Source organism: Cynocephalus volans, chromosome 6 (genome assembly GCF_027409185.1).
Source record: "Cynocephalus volans isolate mCynVol1 chromosome 6, mCynVol1.pri, whole genome shotgun sequence".
Classification (NCBI taxonomy): Eukaryota; Metazoa; Chordata; class Mammalia; order Dermoptera; family Cynocephalidae; genus Cynocephalus; species Cynocephalus volans.
In genome coordinates this window covers 50768447-50784863 of record NC_084465.1, presented here as the reverse complement: position 1 = coordinate 50784863, position 16417 = coordinate 50768447, and the positions used below count along the sequence as shown (strand labels likewise).

Sequence of the window (16417 nt, the reverse complement as noted above, 5' to 3'; positions counted from 1 at the left end):
AGGTAGGGTGAGGACCAGAGTCCTTTGGATTGGCTGGCACCCTAGTTGATTGCTGGTGACCTGGATGATGACAGTTTCCATAGAGCATTGGCAGTAGAGGCCAGACGGCAGGGTTAGTGAAGCCTGGGGACATGCATTGTTCTTTCAGGAAGCTGGAGTGTGAGGGAGAAACCTGGGTACATGCAGTCAGGACAAAATTCTTGTTCAAAGTTGTAGTAGCTTTGGCATGTTTAGGGGGAGGAGGAGGTCACTTAAGAGGAAGTTATTGAAGCTATAAGAAAGATGGCACAATTGCTGGAGCAAGGCCTCAGAGGAGATGGGAGGAATGCTGTTTCACTGAGTTTATGTTTTTCTGTAAATGTATTTTGGTTCTTCTCTTAAGGGTTTGGACTAGTATATCTATATTATAAGATGTTTAAGAGCAGGATGTGAAACTGCCTTATATTGCCACACACCTCCCATGGGTGTGGTACAGTGTTCCACATATGCCCACTGCGGACACAACACAAAATGCATAAATTAATATTAATGAATTCTCTTAAAACTTTGATTATGAAAATCTATGTTAATTATTACATGAATAACTGAATCTTCACACGTACATTAAAAATTAGGTTGGATTAATAAGTTACATGAAATAACATTTCACAAGTCAAAATAAAATTGCGACTTATGTGTGTTTACAGCTTTGTCCCCCTTCTCCAGGTAATTATATAGATCCAAACCTAGGCTTTGTCCTTCAAAGTACAGGGGAATCAAGCAGATTATACAGCAGCATGAGTAGAAAGAACTTCTACGGGCATCCAAAAGAACTCAATGTCAAATTCTTCTCAGGCATAAATCTTGGTGTTTTGACTTTGGACTAGATAAAGCTGTCAAGGGGGAATGTATATAGCCCTTGGAACTGAAAAGAAGGCTGTTTAAATCTATGTTCAATCACCTTGGAATAAACAGCACCAGTCCAAAACACCATTTTTAGGAAATTAAAAAAGTAGCCAGACCCACCAAGAGCCAATATCAAAAAATTTTACTATGGCCCTGTGAGTCAGCTCTTTGTCATTCTCCTTAATCTTGTCTGTCTTCAGGATCTCTTAGGGACACTTTTTGCCTACCACAGCCCCAGGAGGGCTTTTGTTCCTTCCCTTGTTGTGTAGTTTGTGAGACCTTGAAGCAAGATTGGAGGGTTCCTGGATAGTTTTCCCTGAGCCCCTTAATTCAGCTCTCTTTGTAAATGAGAAAGCCTAGGGATATCATGGACAGGAGTTGTGACTACTAAACTAAAATTTCAGCTACAAAACAGCCATGGGGAAAACAGATGTCTTTGACTAGCAAATGTTTAACACTGGGAAAATTCAAGTGAAACATTATTTTTTCCCTTCAACAATTAAAGTGAAAACGAATTCTGACTACTAGAGAGCAACAAGACTGAATTAATAAAGACTGCATTTCAGGGTTCTGGAAAGACATTTAGTAATATAAGCTACTGAGTAACCAAGGATAGCCAAGGGAAGATTTTGGTCAATCTGATGTACAATTTGTACAATAATTGGATATATAATGTGTTCTTAAAGTGCTGAGAAACATCTAAGTAGGTTATATACCTATTCACTTTACGGACTTGCTTCTTAAACTTTTCCCTCCCCTCCATCTTACAATTTATGTAAACTCTCATCAATTGTTAATACAAATAATTTTAAAATTCCTAAGTAGTTGGAGTCTGAATGAAGTATATACACAGCCAACCACCATGATCCAACGGCCCTTACAGAACATATCCACACTTTCTACTACTCGCTGTTCTGAGGGTGAGGAACAACAGAAAAACTGCTGAGCCTGGCAGAAAGCAGCCAAGGATTTCTGCTCCAGCTGCAAGACTGTCCCCTTTCCTCTGACATAAAACATTGGCCTTTGGTTTAGCCACTTGCATCTCCCAACAACAGAGAATTTCAGCGCAGTTTATACATGGCATGTACCCTTTGGGGGCACTATAGGGCATGACTGCTGTCAGGTTGCTAAGCCTGCCATCTGGCCTTGCTAAATAATCAATGTGTGTGTTTGCAGAGGGTATGCCAAGAAGCTCACAGGCCAATGCATACACACACATGCCATTATTCTCCCTGCCCCGTCCTCCACTGTGGTTTGTGCAAACTGCTGGGCCAGCAGCAGCCACGCTGACATGGACATGCTGACCTTACCTTCATACTGGCCACTTTTGCCTTAACCATGTTCATTTACAAGGATCCCAAATTGAGTGTATTCTTTCTTAGGTTTTCAGGGAATTTAGGCAGTAGTGATGGAGATCTTGTTTACTGATGTTATGGTTCCTAAGGGTTTCTAATGTTTAATTTTTTAAATTCAATAATCTACTTTGCATAATGAAATCAACATTAGGCTGTGAGTCCAGAAATTTGGATGCCTGCCACTTATGAGTACAGTAGTATGGATTTTGTCGAGTAACTTTCTTGGCTTCAACAGTAATCTACAGATAAGGAGCCTACAGTTCCATGACCATAGCATAAATTCATATATTACGCCTCATCCTCAGTCTACATATACCACACTCGTGTTAGAATTTGCAACAGCACTCATTTCATGTGATTCAGAGGGATATATATTAGATCTGCAGCTCTTTCTAGGTTGTTCAATAATAATTCCTCAAAAGACTGACTTCTCCTAGTTCCTTTCAAGTTTTTAGTCTATTCTGAAATTGCCTCTATTCTTTGATTTCATCATTTCTAACAGTACTTCACAAAACACTACCACATTTGTCTTTAAAATCACTTAGGGACATTTTGGATAATCCCTAAGATAGTCACTTGGCTAACTCCTTTGCCCCCTTTTTAGTCTTTGTTCTTATGTCATCTTCTTAATGAGGCTTATGTGACTTACCTGCCACCCTACTCAAAATTTCAATCTGTCTTTTCCCCCTCTAACCAACCATGTGGTCTTACTCTGCCCTATTTTTAGGGGTTCCCCCTGCCCCTTACAGCATTTTCCACCTTCTAACAAGGCACCACATTTATTCCCTTACTATGTCCCATATTTATTGTCTATTTCCTCTCCACTGGAATGTAGGCTCCATGAGAGCAGGAATCTTTGCTCTGTGGACTGATGTATTACAAGACCTAGCCTAAAACAGCCCAAACCATGGTAGGCATTCAATAAGCCCTGTTGAGTACTAAATGTTGAATGAATTCACTTTATTTTTACTGCTAGTGAATGAACCTAAACATCTTCCACTCCAAAACAATTTCAAGGATATAGCCTCGCACCCCCACCCCACCCCATCCTGGCCCTGACTAGAGATGAGAAAAACTCAGTTCCTTGTCTGCACTGTGCCCTGTTAACAGAACTCAGCTGGAGATGTATTTACAATTACTTAGAACCTAAGAACTCAAGGTGGAGACCCAAAATCCTTGAACCTTGTCTATGTTGTGAGAGCATTGAGGGGACTTATTAGAGTTTAAATAAAAAAATCTGTGAACAATTTTTAGGTTTTTAAATATAATGGTACATACATTTTACAACCTGAGATCAGTGAAAGGAACATTGTGTTGGTGACAGCAACACTGCCTCATAGTGTACCACAGTAAACAGTCAGGGTGAAAAAAGACTTTTTAGGAAGGGCAGTGATTTTTTTCAATTGTGAAATGTTTAAGTAGATTATTCAGCAAACATTTACTGAGTGTATGCTTCATGCCAAGCATTATTAAGTGTTAAGAAAAACAAAAAAATTAAGTTATGATTCCTGCCCTCAGACAGCTCCCAGTTGGGGGAAATGAGTGTTTAAACAAATAATTATGACACAACAGAGACAGACCATGTTAAGGGAGTCAGGCAAATCATCACACAGGAGGAGACATGGGAACTATAACTTAGAATTTTCCTTCAGTTCCTGAGAAGCGATTTACTCCACCTGCCTCAGCAGAGCTGTCCCTGCTCCTTTATAAGTATAACCCCATGTTTGTACTTTTGGGGGGAAACTTGTGTTACCTCTTTATAACTCAAATAATATAAGTTCACTTTAATTAGAAAATACAGATAAGTTTAAAGAAAAAAATGAAACATTCACAATCTCACCATACTGATCTACTTCTGCTTATTATTTCACACCAGCTGACCTTGCATAAAACTTTGCTCCAGCAAGATTCCTTCTCTTTATGATTTACTGAGCCTGTACTTTGTGCCAGGGACTCTGGAGAGTAAGGTCACACAGATACAGCCTGATCCACTTCTCTATGATTCAAAAGCCCTTGTAAAGCCCAAGTCCAGAAGTGAATGACTGCTCACTGGCATTCTCTCCTCAACCTTCAGGAGCTGGCCTGGCACTCCCAGCAGGGCCTTGGTGTTCTCCCATTGAACATAAACAATTTCACAGAACATCAACTTCAGACAAGGCTACTCTGTGACTGTGATGATCAAGGTAGAAACACGTCCATGTCTTAATCACATCTGAATGCAGACACAACATTAACAATGTCCATGTCACAAAGTACCAAATGTCCCCCTCTCCTGGTGAGTAGGAGTGGCTGCTGATGCTTTACCAATTGCAGTTTTAGCCTCCCTCTTCTCTGCCCTTCTTACAGATAGATTTATTGAAGTACCTAATAGTAGAATAGCCCACCCTTCCTGACATCATCCAATCCAGAGCAAAGTCCCACTTCCTTAAACCCTACCCCAAATCACCAAATACAGGACTGAATCTTATAATATCTCCTTTTGCAACATCCTCTTATTGAGATGCCCCACATTTCCCCATGGTGTGCCTTCTAACCCACCGGAATGAGCACTAAACCCAACCTGCTCAACTATAGGCATGTTCCTGGTCGTGTTTGGCTGCAAGGTGCTGGGAGCCGATAAATACATGGGGAGAGGGAGAGGGAGAGGAAGAGGGAGAGAGAGAGAGAAGGTGGGAGAGAGAGAGAGTGAGACAAAGAGACAGAGAGAGACAGAGACAGAGGTAACACATTCTTCTTCTGAGACTGTTTTCCCCTCTCGTTGCCCTATTTCTCTCCTTTTCTTTAATCCCAGGTTTTTTCCAAAGCTTTGAATTTAAACTCTGCTTCACATTTAGTTTTCATCTCATGTAATCTGTCTTCCCTTGACTGTCTAACTCCAGAGCGTGAGCAAGAAGCTTTCCAACTGCAAGGCTGCCTCGGGTAGTCTACTCTGTCCTCAAACCACCCTCATCTATAGCCAAAATGCCAATAACCTTCTAATAGCAAAATCCTAAGGCCCTTTTCTTTATTATATATATATGTGGGGTACAACGTTGATTTTCAATCATTGTGTAGAATGTGTGGTGGTTAGATCAGTGTAGTTAGCTTATTCATCATTACAATATGCAATCATTTTTTGTGTCTGTTGACCAATTCCTCATTAGCCCCTCTCCCTCTCCCTTCCCCTCCCCTTTTCCACCTCTAGTTTTCTAAAAGTTCAACGTATTACTGTGATTGTAATTTCTTTCTCTCTTTATTGTTCATTTGTTTATGGATTCAGCACCCAGATATGAGTAAGAACATGTGATATTTCTTTTGGTACCTGGGTTGTTTCACTTAGGATAATTTTCTCCAGGCTCATCCATGTTGTTGCAAAAGGTAGAATTGCATTCTTTTTTATGGCTGAGTAGTATTCCATCGTGGATGGAATAGAAAAAGGGGCCTTTTTCTAAACTGTGCTTCATCCTCTCCATTCTCTCAGAAGCATCTGCCCCCTATCAAATACCTCACACTGTTGAAATTTCTTCCCTGAGTTCCCCCAGCTCTGCAGCTTGCCTCTTTTCCAGAGTTCCCTCTTCTTCCTGCTCCTGTTCAATCACTAGCCTTCCACACTCAGCCCCCTCCTCCCTTCTCCTGGGGATCTCCTTGGATGAACACATTCCCTCTCCAGCATCAGCATGCTGATGGCTCTCAAACCTCCCTGCCACCCTGGCCTGTGACGGGCCTCTGTCCTCAGCAGACTGCTGGAGAGTCCTGCAACTTCCTCAGAGACAACATGTTGAGATCCAATTTAATATCTTGCTCCTCTCCTGGTCCTCACTCCCACTCATACCTTCTCTAGGTCTCTCTAACATATCTCCTTCTTTCAGGCCTCCAAGACCTAACTTAGGACCCCTTAGCTTCCTAACCATGGCAGCGTATTCCACCCCCGACCCCCAGTTTTCTTTCTAAAACATACATTGCTCATATCACTCTCCTGTTTCACACTGCCTGCAGAATAATGTTGAACCCCTGTGCATGCAGCAAAGGTCCTTTGTGATCTGCTCCACTTACCTACCCCAGCCTCATGGCTTTACAAGCTATAATGAGGTGCTGGGTGGCTTCCTCTTTCCTACATCTATCAGACTATTTTATTCCACTTGTTCATTCACTCATTCAGTACACATTTATTGGGTGCATACTGTGCACCAGATATCATGAGAGCTATTAGAGATTAGGTAATAAAAAGCACAGTTCCTACCCTCGAGGAACTTATATCTAATGGCAGACAGGTCATTGTGATCATTTTCTTATTACAATATGCAATAATTATCAAATGAATGAATGAATACTCAAGTAAGTTACTCTCACTGTGCCTTTGTTTCCTAATCTTTAAAGTATAGATAATAAAGTTCCTATTTCAGAGGGTGCTGCAAAGAGTTGATGAGTTAAATGTTTAAATGAGTTGATGTTTGTAGAAAGCCCTAGAGTGGAGTCTGGCAAATAATAGTGTTGAAAGTGTTTGCATTTGTGTGATTATTGAGCCTTGAGAATTATGTATAGTGAGTTATGTATGAGAGTCTCCTAGAACTGCTTGAGGGGAAGGTGGAGGGGAAACAGAGATGTTTTTTCTGGAGGGCGTAATACTCAGAAAAGTAGGGTCCAGAAAAGTAGGGTCTGAAAGCCTGAGTTAGAACAAAAAGACATAAAAGGCAAAGAAAACTGGGAGGGTCCAGGGTGCAAATAACACTGAGGTGACAGAGTGAGGTGCATTCAGAGAGTTTTAAGGTGGAAATGAGAAGATGACAAGATATGAGCTGGAGGAGGCAAACTGAAGCCAGATTGTGATAAAGGATTTCCCTTGTATGCTGTGATTAGCACTAGGGATTTTACTTGGAAGATAAACTATTTCTTCCTACTAGTATATTGAAGAGTTTTTAGAAGGAAATCATAGAATCATATTTCCATTCTGGAAAGCTCATTATAGCAGCTCTGTACAGGCACTGAGGAAATGGGAGAGGTAAAAACAAGGAGGAGGCTGTTAAGCAATTCCCAGAGGAGATGATGGAGCCTGATCTAAGGTGGGTCCGTGGAAATGGGAAGGAGGAGATAGATGGAATCTCCTCTCCTTTGTTCTTAAACAGCACTGAGCTTTCAGTACTAGATCCTTGGGATGCGCTTCCTAACGCCCTAGGCAAACTTAGCTACCTCTGTGATCCACTGATCTGCAATTTACATCCTAGCCTGTGAGTTCCTCAAGAACAGGAAATGGGTCCTGTTCTCTTTCCTATTTGTATTTAGCACTGTGAGCTAGGACCCTAGGATGGAAGTCTTGCAGGCGCTAGATACATGTTTGCAGAATAAAGACTTTCAATGAATATTTTGTAAGAAAAAGGATCAAGATTACAGACTACCTAAGACATCACTAGTATATTTTCTAATCCTTTTACTTTTTCAATATATTTAGCCAGCAATACAGTCTCGTAATATTAGCTGTCCTCAAGCTCCACAAAACAAAATTTGCTTTGTTTGCATTAATTTAATTAAAATTAACAAACCTACTGAGTATAGTTGAAAGGCACTGTGTTGTGGTACATAGTGATTGGCATTTTTTTCTCTAATAAATATACTAGTATTCCTCATCCAGTGCATAGAAAATCATTACGTGTTGAAATTATCTTATTTTATTTGAAGAGATAATTAATGTTTTAATTAAAGGTAGATAGGGCCAAAATAAATATACATTTTATAGCACCAATTATTTTCATTATTATTTCCTGATGGCAGAAAACCACCATCACTCTCGTTAGTATTATTTTTCACCTTATCTTGGATGGATTGATATTATTTCAATGAATTAGGTGCTGTTAAAAAGCTTCATGTTTTCCTTCTGGTCCTCAGCTGTACAGCATTTTAATAACATCCATGTCTACCACCATCATGTATGTAACTCATGTAAGTCATGTTCCTGTGAAATTCTACTACATAAACTTTTCCCCCCCTCACTGTTTGAGAATTTTTTCCCCACTGATTTTTCTTGGCTTTTTCTTTTCATTTGAAATGAACCCAACCCATATCATTCATTTACAATAAAAACGATTCAAAAATTCAAGGCTTAAAAGAAATCAGATTTTAGGTAATGGTAAATGTTAATACAATTAGACATCTTTTTCTGACACTACACATTTTTCAGGACACTAATATTTACTGCTATATGGTGTTCTATATTTTCAGTAACATGGTAGTTTTCATAGTATAGAAAAAGATTTACGTCATGATAGAATTTTTGAGCCTACCTACAACGGCATTATTTTCAAAAGTCATAGAATAAAAATCTATTTAACTGAAGATTACTGATAATATGTTTGAAGCTATAATTAAGATGGAGTGTTCTGATTCAAGAATTATGTATGTAAACAATCAGAAGTCTGTGAATAATAATGATCAGGTACCCCATTACTTAGATAAAGCCATATTGTGATGTTTATATCACAACTAATAAAAAATGATATTTTCTTAGTCCTTTCAAAAACCAATATAATTTTTCCTCATTTTTCTCCTAAGCCCATTAGATTTTCTTTAGCAGAGAGATAATTAGTAGAAATTTCCTTTACATTCAATAATGTAATCCTTAAGTTAACCAATTCCCCCAGAATATTCTAAACAAAAATTAATAATACACCTACGATCAGTGAAAATGGCTTCACATTTACAGAGACTGACTTCAAACGTATTCACTGTCAAGATGCTTAAATCAAGGAATATATATATGTATGGCTGAGACAAAGTTGTATCCAATCTATCAACATTTTTGGAAAGACTGTTATATCTCAGGCACTATGCCAGCTTTTGGGGAACCAAAGACCATTAAGGCATAGTCCCTATATTTGAGAAGCTCAGTCTCTCAGGGACAGCATTTACCACTTTTTAGAGGAAAATTCTACATGAAGTGTTAAATGCTACAATGGAAACACAAAGTAGGTAGAAGCTCAAAGAGTAGGAGGAAGAAATTTGCATGGGAGCATGAATCCTGGTTTTTACCTTTTCATTGTGGCGTGTTTGTGTATACAAGGGTGTGCATGCATCTGTGAGAATCCGTATAGATGAGTCTGGATGTGCATGAGGCAGTCAAAAAGCAGAAGTCACTTAATGTTTCATGAGCCCCCCTCATACATATCTAGTATTATGTAAAATTTAACCTCAAATAATACAATATCTATCCACAAGCCTGAAATTAATAGTGCACACAGTTGAAACAAGTCCACAGACATTGCACACATGATTATGTATAACATAGTCAAATATTAAAAGCAATAATCAGGAGTATTTTCAAGAAATTTGACAAGAAATTTAAGTGGTAAATTAAGCAGATGTGCTTTTGTAGAATTTAAAATTACTACAGTCAATCTTCAGTATCTGCAGGGTACTGGTTCAAGGACCCCTGTGGATACCAAAATCCGTGGATACTCCAGTCACTCATATAAAATGGCACAGTATTTGCATATAGCCTATACACATTCCTTTTATACTTTAAATCATCTCTAGATTACTGATAATACCTCATACAATGTAAATGCTATGTAAATAGCTGTTATACTGCATTTTTTTTTAGTTGTATTATTTTTATTGTTGTATATTAATTTATTTATTTTTTAATATTTTTGATCTGTGATTTGTTGAGTGCATGGATGCAGAACTTGCAGATACAGAAGGCTGACTGTACCAAGATTTGTATTTCCAGGATAACTAAAGATAACTCATCAGAAAAAAATTATAAAAATAAGATAAATTTTCTTTTGGTTTGGTTTGCTCACAGTATTTTCAGGAGTCTATAGACCTTTATCAATAATTAATAAATAAATAATTATTAGGGATATGAAGGGGTCAATAATTCAATTTTTAAAGCACTATGGTCAAGTAACAGTAATGAAATGCTTACTTAGTACACAGAACATAGGAGCTACCATGAATAATTTGGACACAATCAACAAGAACAAGTCAAATATGACTCTTACCTCCTTGTTCACACAACTGCTGGGCTAAAGCATCTTTGAAAATAACCTGGCCCCTGTGTGTTGCTGTAGCCCTGGAAATGAATAGAACAAGGTTAATTTAAATCCTGTAATGTGTTTGTTATTAATATTACTTAAGCTTTTAAAAAACCTTATCTTAAACTTCATTGTGTGAACATGATTTTTAAAAACGAGTGCATCTGAATAGGGATATAAATGAACAACAGAGTGAAGGTTTAAAGCAAGGAAGCTGGGCTGAGAATTATCTTCTGGTTTTACTTTATAAAGATATTGTAGCATTTATAGGCTTATTCTAAAAACAGCAGATGTGAATAAAGCCTAGATAGAAGAAAAAATATGGAAAAGATGCTTATTAAAATTTCTTCTTCAGGAGACCTTGATATAAAATGTTTTGTGGAGTAATAATATTAGCACTGGAGAAAGATGCTCTTAAGGTACTTTTTTCTGAAATCAGTAGTCCCCATGACACGTAGAGAGTTGAGACAGAGAATTACATTTTTTTTAAAAAGTATTTTTTTTAAAAAAGAGCTATTTAGAGCTTTCATAATAACAAAATCTGTCATAATAAAATATACCTTTTCCCAAACTGGGTCTAATTCACCATTCATGGGAGATGTGCATCTTTTACTGCCTCTAATCAGAGCTGTGCACATGGCTTGGTGAAAAAAATAACATCCTTGCAGCAGATGTATTATTCAATGGCTATAATAAGAAATGTCTTATTAAAGGAAGAATTATTTGTGCCTCACATATGAAGTGTTTCCCCCCCCCCAAATTTTTTTCTGGCACAAAATGTATTATTTAAACAAATTTAAGAAAATCATGTCTCTTTAAGAAACATTATTTTAGAAAATAAGCCATACAAAATCTTAACAACATCAAAAAACTTAACATTAAATGTTGTCTTTAGTTTTAGCTGAAACCACACTAGGACAAAAGTAACTTGATTCAGCCATCATGAGCTGAAGATGGGTGATGTACAAGGCACTGCGCTAGCTCACGACAGGGTAAAGTTTGGCCTCTTCATTTCTCCTCCATATGTCACCCTTTGATCAACATCTTGTGCTTTGCTGGGCCCAATAGGGTCTCCTGGCTCCCAACATTCCCAGTTCTGTCCCCTGTGTGGTTGTACCTTCCCCTTCCCCACACAGACCTTTCCGATTTCCAGCCTCATGGAATTGTTACTACCCCCCCCCCCCACTGACAGTCCCCCAGGACCCAACTCTCTCTGAAAGTAGTCATCTGATAAACTAATCCACGCTGAAGTGTTAATGGGTGACGTTGCTCCGAGCTAACGTATTTCAGCAGTGAAATATGTTATGCTGTGAAAATATTATAGTTTAACACACACACACATACATGCTCAATGCTAAATTAGTGAGAGTTCTGAATGGTGGAAGGGAGATATAATTGGAGAGGAAAGTCATCGGACAGCCTTCAACTTACACCATATGTAAAGCCTAAAGGGGGAGTCAGTCCTTGTTGCATATTAATCATGATCAAAATTACACATAAATGGATGCTACCATTCTATAGTCACATATGTTTACAGGTTTTCCTTTGCTTTCAGCAAGGTGAAAATGAAGAGGACTAAACATAGGGCTAATCCAAACTATAAACCCAGCCTACGGACTTACTCGTCAGTACAGATTTTACGTCTAGATAAAACACAGTAATTTTATTTACCTAAATCCATTGTTTAAATCAATCAGGCCAAGAGTGTCTGAGTTCACACACACTTCCAATACAGCAATCATCATAAATGTAGAATTTTAATGTGGCATTAGCTTTGGAAGGGACATATTTCCTGAAATCACTAACCACCACGTAAAGTCTTTACAATGTACAATGTTGAAATAATTATTGTCATCTTATTGCAAGTATGTAATATTCCTATCTTACTATTTCTTGTTGGTCCATAATCTTAGTTGCTGTTGTGTCAGTCTATTCTCCCTATGTACACGATGAGCCAAATTGTTAAGATAGGGTTCATGCAGCAGAGGTTTCACCTGTTCTTTGGATATCAGAGATACTGAAATATCTTAGTCACTGCACAGTGCCTTGTGAAGAGTCTATACTGTTTTCCCCCTTACTCGGTTTCCCTGGATTTAGGATTTGTTGCTTTCATTCATATTCTTACTTCTGCTACTTTGGTTCAATGAATAAATTTTATAAATTTCTGAAGAACTCTAGAATAATAGAAACTGAAGGAACCTTTAAGTTCATCTAGTCAAAATTTCTTTAGCAATGGTACTTATTCTTCAAACAAATACAGAATTCCAACATTTAAAAGGAGGAGCCTTGGTTTTCGAGGCTGTGAGTTCCCCTCTCCTCATTCAACATGTTCCCCAAATTCCCCAAATCTTCTTGGCGCACTTCTCTGGAACTCTTGGGACTTTAGGAAACAGAATTTGAAAACAGCTGAACTAGTCGAACTCTTATAGTAGACGGATCAGGAACCTGAAGCCCAGAGAGGATGTTAACTTGCTGCGTGCAGATCACACAGCCTGTTAATGGCAGATAGGACCAGACTCCAGGTCTTTGATTGTAGGCCCTGGATTCTATCCATTGCTTTAGCAGTTTTCCAAACGTGCTCCACAGTGGTGCCCTAGGAGTCCCCTTGGGAGTCAGGAGAGGGAGGGGCAGCAGGGAGTGATCCAGGCACCATCCAATTCAGGGGCATTTGGGCTTTATATCTTCTAATTACTTACTTTTGTTTGAAGAAAGGGCTCAGCAATTAAAAACTGCCATGAGCAGCACTGCACACCATGTGCTCAATGCCATTATCTGAATCTTTCACTTGGGAAAAGTAGAAATAATAATAATAGTAATAATGTGGCTGGTACATATAGTTATTATTATTATTATAACACCTATTATGAATTGAAATTTACCCCCTGCTAGGCACTGTTGTAGTGCTTTACATAAATTAACTCAATTAATCCTGACAGCAGTCCTACCAGGTAGGTACTATTTCCCCCATTTTCCTGGGACTCAGACCTATTGCATGAATTACAAATGTCACACAACTGGTGGTAAAGGCAGGATCTAAACCTAGGCCATCTGAATATAGAATACTTTGTTTTAAGCATTACATCAAATTTTCTTTAACCTGATTCAAAGACATGATGGTAGCTTTCAATCTCTTTTCGGAGGAAGAGCTTGCTTTCAGGGCCCAGTCTTTAAAGTCATGTCTTTGGCTTGTTCTCTCTACTCCAATCCCGCAGGCTATAGCTAAGCCCTTTAATTTAACCTCCTTTTGGACAAACTTCTTTTCTGTTTCTGGTTGAAACGTTGGCCACTTGGCCAGCAACTCTGTGGGATCTGTCTTTAAAAATGACATTTCTCTTGATCCCTTCCTTCTCCCATGGTGCTGTGTGAGTCCCTTGACTTCTAATCAGCTCATCGCAGTCCCCTTTCAACCCTTTGTTACATTTCCTCCAACAGCCCTCATGACCCCTCACAGATCTCCTGTTCTCTACCAGACACAAGAGCACTGGATGCCGTTCTCAGCCACTCCACTGCCTAAACCCTGTAGGGAGACCCAGTGCATGTATGCTTGTTGACAGATAATCATCATGTGCACCATTTTCTTTACAGACCTTTAAATCCCTCAGATAACACTTTAATAGAAAAATGCCTTAGCCTATAGTAGGTGCAGTGTTGGGAATTTTAAAGATCTCCTTACTAGCATCTTATCTTGGAGAGAAGAAAGAGCAGAAGCACAAGTGACCAGAAAGAACATAGGCCGGGGGCGGGGGGGCTTCAGCCACAACCCCCTGACATCTACACCCCTGGTCTCCCATGCAGGAATGAGGGGGCTGCCACAGGCATCAACCCCACCCCTCCTCCTTCCTCCTTCTCCCACCCTATTTCCTTCCCCCTCACTCCCAACTGCTCTACAACAACATCGTAGAATGTAAAAAAAATAATAATATTAATAAACAAACAAACAAAAAAAGAACATAGGCTCTGCTGCTTTAACTCATGACATGTCTGTGCAACATTCCTCAGTGTGTGGCTAATGTCAATAATGGCAAACTTACTCTGAACACTCTTAGAGCTATGAAATAATTCATGGTGGTTCACCCACAGAATCACAGCATTTATTTAAAATCTTCTATGGAAATATATAATATACATTACATATACATATATTCAAAATTGCTGAAAATACAGTAACTCAGAATTAAATGACCCTAGAGGTCAGGTCCTCCAAATTTCTTAAAATTTTATTTTTTACATTGACAGATAAAATTGCATTTAGTTACTGTGTCCAACATGATGTTTTGAAGTATACATACATTGTGGAATGACTAATTCTGGCTAATTAACATATGCATTGCCTCACATAGTTATTTTTGTGGTGAGAACAATTTATATCCACTCAGCATTTTTCAAGCATATAACTATAGTCAACTTGCTGTACAATAGATCTCTTGAACTTATTCCTCCTGTCTAACTGAAATTTTTTGCCCTTTGACCAATATATCCCCAACCTCTCTCCCCCCTTCCCCCCAACCACCCCAGCCCCTGGAAACCACCATTCTACTCTGTACTCCTATGAGATCACCATTTCTAGATTCCACCACGTCTTCCAAATTTAAACCACAATATAGTTTTCTGATAAGAATATACAGCTATGGCATACGGTGATAGGCTTTATTCATTTTCAAAATTGTTATTTTATGAAATTTGTAGCTTTCTTTCAGGGGGACATCCTTCAAATTTGTGGTATTAATAGCTATGTTGGTACTATTTGCACTTAATTTTCCATAATTAGCAACAGTTTTTCAGAAGAGTTCAGAAAATATCTTCATTGTTCACTGTTCTGAGGAGTAGACCAAATTTCTTAAATAAGTTTCTAATAAGTACTTATCATCTTCTTGGAAGATGCATAAAAAATACATCTCTAAAAAATGCTTGCCAACAAGAGTCCCTATTAAATAAGTAATTTCAAAATCTCTTTGGGCTGTTATAATCTATCATTTGAAAAGTTCTGCAAATCCTTCCAATTGAAGAAGGTTCATTAAGATCATTATTATGATCGCCATAGTCAATGCTTGAAATAGCCTTTGTTATAATTTTAAAAGGGCATGTGATATTCTCATCTTAAATGAACTCCTAGAGCGACTGCCTGCCAAAGGCATGTAAGTATCAAGTGTACATCGTGCTGTGGCACAGTGCTGAAGCCTGCAGTCTGCAATGAGCAAGGCCAGAATTTGAACAGGCTTCAGACAGAGATAACAAAATTATAACTGTTACTTAAAGATATTAATATTCACTCTTCAGATACATATGGTCTCTGAACCTATATAGTTATCACGTTACTGGAATGGTAGGAATTATTAATTAAAAAGAAATTATCCCCCCATAAGGCACCTGTCATAATGACTTGAACATATGAGGGAACCAAAACTGTATTTTCAGTTCACAATTTGCTACCAGTGTCCAATAATATTGCCATCCGGTTTCTGAAGAAGGAATACAAGGAGGTTTTAATATAACTGTTACAATGTCTAAGTTCCCAAGTGTATTGTTTACTTATTTCATGAATCAATTTGCTCACAGATTAACATAAAGAATCATACCAGCTGTTTTATTTTTAAATTTAGGGCAACGTTCTCTGCTTCTAGTGGTGGGTTACTTTTCCCACCTTTCTGTACTGCTTTACCAATGAGGGCTGGTATGTTAGAGTGTCTTGTCCAGTCACAGCTGGAAGAGCATCATTCATTAATCAGCAATCTGAAGGTAATCTAGTGTAATATCAGTATGTCTGTGCCAAGCCACCCTCCAGGAAATGTAACTAAAATGTGGATCATGGGAAAAGAAAGAGTTGATCTGAGTTTGGTAAATTTGGTCTTCAGAGGAATCAATTCACTTGCAAAGATTTTTGCCTTCTTTACATCACATATTAGAGTCCTTTCTAATTTGGTGATACAGACTGATGCTCATGCTCATTAAAACGAGAAAAAACACAAAGGTTTTAAAATATGAGTAATGAATGAGTAACTTTAGGGAGAAATTATTTTTATATTAAACTTTCAACTACAACTATGCCACAGCCATTGCAAAACGAATAAAAGCTTGCATATGTTTTCACAGTGCTTTTACTTTTTCAATGATTTACAGCTCTCATTGTTTTGATCATTACATCTTTTATTCCTAAACCATAGCACTTTTTTC

General features: G+C 38.3%; 1 protein-coding gene across 2 annotated transcripts in view; it reads right to left on the bottom strand.

Annotated features, from left to right (window-relative positions):
* RELN (reelin) overlaps positions 1 to 16417 on the bottom strand; it is a 466847-nt gene that overhangs the window by 260450 nt on the left and 189980 nt on the right. For both annotated transcript variants that reach the window (XM_063099074.1, XM_063099073.1), the window contains exon 4: positions 10214 to 10284. In XM_063099074.1, the coding sequence (XP_062955144.1) occupies positions 10214 to 10284 (71 nt within the window). The remainder of the gene's footprint in view (positions 1 to 10213; positions 10285 to 16417) is intronic.